This window comes from Crotalus tigris, unplaced genomic scaffold (assembly GCF_016545835.1).
Source record: "Crotalus tigris isolate CLP2741 ecotype Arizona unplaced genomic scaffold, ASM1654583v1 scf7180000024291.2576520, whole genome shotgun sequence".
NCBI classification, from domain to species: Eukaryota; Metazoa; Chordata; class Lepidosauria; order Squamata; family Viperidae; genus Crotalus; species Crotalus tigris.
This window is the reverse complement of record NW_024100464.1, coordinates 33,605-39,439: the sequence shown is the minus strand read 5'-3', so window position 1 is coordinate 39,439 and position 5,835 is coordinate 33,605. Positions and strand designations below refer to the sequence as shown.

General features: G+C 40.8%; 1 protein-coding gene across 3 annotated transcripts; it reads left to right on the top strand.

The window, feature by feature from the left end:
* Positions 1-1,266: 1,266 nt before the first annotated feature.
* LOC120299312 (serine/arginine-rich splicing factor 5) lies at positions 1,267-5,312 on the top strand. Of its 3 annotated transcripts, XM_039324008.1 has the most exons (9): positions 1,277-1,422; positions 1,584-1,742; positions 2,030-2,173; positions 2,532-2,602; positions 2,838-2,936; positions 3,019-3,088; positions 4,188-4,261; positions 4,394-4,504; positions 4,594-5,312. In XM_039324008.1, exons 3-9 carry the CDS (start codon positions 2,048-2,050, stop codon positions 4,841-4,843), a joined length of 801 nt encoding a protein of 266 aa, XP_039179942.1. In that variant the 5' UTR covers positions 1,277-1,422; positions 1,584-1,742; positions 2,030-2,047; the 3' UTR covers positions 4,844-5,312. The 3 variants fall into 3 exon arrangements, with proteins under 3 accessions (XP_039179941.1, XP_039179942.1, XP_039179943.1); XM_039324007.1 differs by lacking the exon at positions 1,584-1,742 and having other exon boundaries at positions 1,267-1,422; XM_039324009.1 differs by lacking the exons at positions 1,277-1,422; positions 1,584-1,742 and adding an exon at positions 1,750-1,879.
* The last annotated feature ends 523 nt before the right edge of the window (positions 5,313-5,835 follow it).

Genomic DNA, 5,835 nt, shown 5'->3' with positions numbered 1-5,835 from the left:
CTGCATTAGGGTAACAGCCAGAGTATTAGAACGGATTGAAAAAATATGATTAAAAAGAGTTGGCGAGGAAGGGTGGTATAAAAACAGCCCGGGGTCCTGAGAATCCCCCGATTTCCCCCTCCAATCCCGACTACTGAAAAATAAGGCCTGGTTGAGGCGGGAAACCGACGCAGCCGTAATAGCCCCTCGTACTCAACCCAAAAGGCGAATCCACCTGGCCCCGCGCAGAGAGGTACAGCCTTTCGGCCCTTTCCAGTCTGCAGTTGCAGGTTTTGGGGTTGTTTTTTTTTCCAGACCCGGAAAGATCCTTGGCACTTTGGCATCTTTCTCCCCCATCCCGCGCAGCTGCGGTTGCAGGAAAGGACGCGGAGCGCTCGAGAAGCATCGGAGAAGAGCGGCCAAGCGGGGCGAAAGATAATAATCTTTATTATCATTTTTTTACTGAGGGCACACTGGCACACAATAAAAAATAAATTCTGCTGCCTGCTCTCAAAAGTGTACGCATACATAACGCACATAGATATGCTATATACATACTAATTACATATAAATACTAATCACAGGGAAGGAGGCCGAGAGGCTGAGCGCGAACGGGAGCCTTCCGTTTCGGGCTTGTTTGTTCAATTGATGTTGAAAGCAGCCTATCTCACCCTGTGATTTTTTTGGGAGGGGGGCGACTCCGGCGGACGCCCAGGCAGAAGGCTGCAGCGCCAGACGCTCATCGAGATTAAACCCCCAAGTAAAAGACACAATTGTGCCCAAAAAGGAGTTACAGAAAGATGTTTTGAGCGAATGGATTACGCCCTTTGCTCCAGTTCACCTCCCGTCCCCCGTGGGACTACCAGTTATGAGATGCAACAATCCGGACCGCCACTGCTTTGCTGCCATCTCGCGGTCGTCCATTGTAGCTCTGATTTGGTGCCCTTTAACCTTGTCCCTTATGTAGTATGGCCGTCGCTTGTTCTGGGCTTTCCTATCCACACTCTTTTTCTGCCAGTATGTTTTTTTTTTTTCAAAGTGAAAAACAAGAGCCTGCGAGATAATAATAAAAAAAGCCACACTACCCTCTTTTGCAGTTCCGGCGGACTATAAAATACACAAAAGTAAGGGGGGGGGGAAAATAGATTATTGCGCATGCGCCCAATTACCTCGAAGGATTGGGCTTTTCTTCTTGTGTCTCAGTCAAGCCGAGAGCCCTTCCCCCCCACCACTGACCTCATTTTTTTTTCGTTTTCCACCTATCATTGAACTACAAGTATGTCACGTGCCTCGCGGTCATGTGGGACGAGGTTCCATTTTGTGGCGTAGTTAACGCTCGACCTGCCCAGTCGAGGCGAGGACATCGTCGGAGGTGGTTGCTAGTCCGTCTTTGTCCGTTGACACCTTCATTTAAAATAATAAAAAAACCGAGAACAGACGATCGTAAGTGCCTGTCTATTCAAATTTAATGGGCGATCCAGGAGAGCAGCTTGGGAGAGAGAGACGGTTGCATTATATAAGTATGGTTGAGTGGGAGATAAGCTTAAACTTCGTTTAAACCGTGAGCGTGTGTGAGTGATTACATTTTCTCTTAACAAAAAAAGCCAGGAGACGGCGTGGAATGTTGGGTGCGGCCGCGCCGCCATTTCGTGAGAGTAATCAAAAGGGCTCGGATTGATGGGCGGTCGTGTGCAAGGCGCATGCGCAGCTCCCCGTAACTTCGTGTTGGCTGCTTAGGCTGCCTCGAGAAAGGCGAAACCGAGGTGGCGTTTTCCAATTGGACGAAGGGAAGCGGAACTCGGCGTCGGGTTGGCGTGAGCGGTGGGCGGGGCTTTGGGACCTGCGTGGGTTCTGCCTTTCCTGATGTCAGACTGCGGCAGCGGAGGGGACGGAGGAGGAGGTACTGCGGCAATGAATCGAGCTGGCGGTGCCAGCAGCTGCTGATCCTTTTGGGAGGCGGCCATCTTTTTTTTTATTTTAGGCTTGATTTGCCGACTTGAATTTTTTTCGTTTATTTTTTTCCCCCTTTAACTTTTTTCTTCTTCTACAGCTACTCTAAAGTGGTACCATGAGTGGTTGTCGTGTATTCATCGGAAGGTTGAATCCAGCCGCCAGAGAGAAGGATGTAGAGAGATTCTTTAAGGGATATGGACGCATCAGAGACATTGATTTGAAGAGAGGTTTTGGATTTGTGGTAAGCAGTACGAAAAAATGCTTTGTACGATCAGCACTGAGAGCGATGAAATTGATTACTTCCTATGGGGAAAAGGGCCTAAGATGGTTTTGGGCAGCCAATTCAGACCCATGGTCTTTTAAGTATATAAGAATTATCTTTGCAGTGGCAATACACTTTGCAATATGTAGAACTGATAGTTTTAAAAAAAACTGTTACAATGCAGTTCTCAATAATTTTCCTCACAAAGGGAATTGGGATTTGGGAATAAATTCAATGGACCAAAACATATGCTGCCTGTTCTGTGTCTTTAAGAAACTTGAAACAGTAACCAGAGATAACATTCAGTAAATTACCGATGCATTATTTTATTTAACAGGAGTTTGAAGATCCCAGAGATGCTGATGATGCGGTCTATGAATTGGATGGAAAAGAGCTCTGCAGTGAAAGGTAACATTTCATATTCCTTTGATTGCATTTAGATGCTTTGTATATGTTTTATTGTATGCGTGACAATAACAGTGCTAAAAAAACAATCTTTGAAAATATATTTGACTCCAGTATGTTCAGGTAGGCCTACTTGGTCTGAAACTGGAATAATTAATTTTCTCATATTAATGTCAATAGGATGTGACATTATGATGGACTGTTGCATTATAAATAGGTGTATTATTTTGCTTTCTAGAGTTACAATTGAACATGCTAGAGCCCGCTCTAGAGGTGGAAGAGGCAGAGGGCGTTATTCTGATCGTTTTAGCAGCCGCCGTCCACGAAATGACAGAAGGTAAATATGCAGAGAACATAGCTGATGCTCCATTTAACTTTTTGTAGGCATAATTAATGAATTAACATTTTGTTTTTGCTAGAAATGCACCACCTGTAAGAACAGAAAATCGTCTCATTGTAGAAAATTTGTCTTCTCGAGTCAGCTGGCAGGTTTGTTAAACATGATTATCTTAGACTTCATTTAATGGGTATGTAATATGTAAATTTTTTATTAAGAGTAATTTTTATCTTAAATTTAAAACATTTATCAAAATTATTAATTAATGTTTAAATGCATTGTTCAAAAGTAGTTTAATAGTATTTTCAATGTAATTTTACCTTGTTTTATAAATCCATTTTAACCACTTTAAAAATCCATTTTATTTGCCAGCCTATCTGTGTCGTTGGCCTTATGACGAGGAGTGCCTGTGGGTTATCCTAATCGTTCTGTCTTGGTCACTCTTGGTTGGGCCTGGTTGACTTTTCCAGTCAGCTCCTCCAGTGTATCAGTTGGCCACCTCTAGATCTGTGTTTGCCGGTCTAGACGTAATCGATGCACTTCCTTAAAGTGCCGGGTTGCAGCGATCCCCGAAAGTTAACGAGATCTGATTCCTAAGTTGAGAACTGTACCTCCTGTAACGCTTCGAAATAAGAGATCGTGATCGAACGAGTTGAAAGATACGCATTAGGTGGTCCTTGGAATCCTGATCGCAGTAAAGTGATCCTTGGTGTAACTTCACAAGAGTAGAGAATGTCTGGATCCATCAGTAGTCTGCTAATAGGGAGGGCTGTGCGATTAAAGGCTTCCATCGACTGGGTAGTTCTCTTCAAATGGTTGGCGAAGAGCCAGTCGGGCATGTACCGTGGTGGTATCTTCGATCGCTTAATGCAGTTTGCTGCTTGGCTAGCCTAGGGAAATGTTAATAAAGGTAAAGTAAACTATATTTTTAATGACATATGGGGCACAAAATAACTGGTTTTTGTTTTGTAAATTGTGCTGTTTAGTTGTAAGACATTTCAGAATGCTTTCGTACAATAAACTGTCTTGCATTCAGTTGTGTAAAATGTATAGACAAATAACTTATGATTTGAGCATTTTGCTTAAAGCAGTATGCTGTTTTCATTTATTTCGTGCCCTGATATATTCTATCAAATACACGTGTGGCATCTGCCGCGTTTTAATTGTTAACATCTTTTTTTGCAGTAATAATTTTTATTATTAATAAACATTGTCTACCTCCTTTATCTAATATGCTTAATCTTGTGATAGGATCTCAAAGACTTCATGAGACAAGCTGGGGAAGTAACATTTGCAGATGCACACAGGCCCAAACTAAATGAAGGGTAAATGTCTTAGAGCAATCGTAATATATTACAAAATATAATTTGGGGGAAGGAATCTCCAAAGTAGATTTTTTTAAAAAGTTTAAGCGTTGATAGTTTTAATATATAAGTTGTATTTTTTTTTTTAATTAGGGTGGTTGAGTTTGCCTCTTATAGTGATCTAAAGAATGCCATTGAAAAACTTTCTGGCAAGGAAATCAATGGAAGGAAAATCAAACTAATTGAGGGCAGCAAAAGACACAGGTAAGAATTCAGCTAAGATACGCTTACGTATATATACACAGTTGTAGTCAATATAAACCTAACCTAACATGGATATTTACCTTTCTTAGTAGGTCCAGAAGCAGGTCTCGCTCCCGTAGCAGGAGCTCTTCAAGATCCCGTAGTCGCTCTCGGTCCAGAAGCCGCAAGTCTTACACCAGATCCAGGAGCAGGAGCCGTAGCAAATCACGATCAGTTAGTCGATCTCCTGCCCCTGAAAAGAGTCAGAAACGTGCTTCCTCCAGTAGATCAAAGTCTCCTGCTTCTGTGGATCGCCAGAGATCACGCTCAAGGTCAAGATCTATAGATAGTGGCAACTGAATTGTGCAAGTTGCCTTGGAACTTTTAAATCATACTTGCTAATAGTTGTGGTAAGTATGTGACTTTTGGGAAAGGGACTGAACCAGGGGGAGGAGAGGGTTGTAACAACTTTGTAAATGTGGACCATCAGAAAGTTACTGAACTAATTGTATTCTCTTTTTGATAATATTTTTTCTTGCTCACTTCATTAAATCAGAAGTGCATAGCTTTATGTATATTGCTAGAGTTCTTTGAAGAAACTAATTTTTTTGTATTTAAAAAAAATCTAATTCTGAACATTTTCTCACTATACTCTAGTAATTAAAATTTGGGATGTTAAATGTTTTAAATTGGTTAATTGAGCTTTACACCAGCTGTAAATAAAGCTTTATTTCAGGTTTTGGGAATAATTCCCAAGTATTTGTTTGCTGCCTTGGCCATATTTCCAAACATACTGGTCAAAACTCACAATAAAACTATTTAAAAAAAATCTGTGGTTTTTTTTTTTCAACACTGTGGGAGAGCTGTATTTTACATGACCTTACACTTAAATGTTATCTTACCTTTCAGAAATAGAGTTATAAAGCATAGAGATAGTTGGAAACCTGTGTCTCTCCTTAGCTTAGTAGACATGGTATAGTAACGTAAAAACTTTTTTCTAGATGTTTCTTTCCTGTGGTGATACATTTCATAGCATATTCTACTGTAATGCAATCTACAATTTCTACTTACAGTTGGTACTTTGCAGGTAATGAAAGGTTTGTGAAGTAATGGTATAAAATTATAAACATATACCTGTAACTGAGATGTTGTCTTGGCTTACTGCAGCCAGCCCTGAAATGAAAATAAGCAGTCTAGGTAAATTAACTGGTATTTTAGTGTAACTTGCAAACAACAATAGAATTGTTAACAGCTGATTTGCAGGACATAATTAAGATAAAAACTATTTAGGTAATTTTAAGTGCTCTGTCGTGAAATGAAGATAGGTCATTTCAATTATTTCAAGTGACTCA

What these genes read in the sequence shown, in the direction of transcription:
- LOC120299312 (XM_039324007.1), top strand. Translation starts at nt 2,048, where the DNA reads ATGAGTGGTTGTCGTGTATTCATCGGAAGGTTGAATCCAGCCGCCAGA. An exon ending in AGAGAGGTTTTGGATTTGTG is followed by an intron (nt 2,174 to 2,531) that starts GTAAGCAGTACG and finishes TTTATTTAACAG; the next exon opens with GAGTTTGAAGATCCCAGAGA. An exon ending in GAGGGCAGCAAAAGACACAG is followed by an intron (nt 4,505 to 4,593) that starts GTAAGAATTCAG and finishes TACCTTTCTTAG; the next exon opens with TAGGTCCAGAAGCAGGTCTC.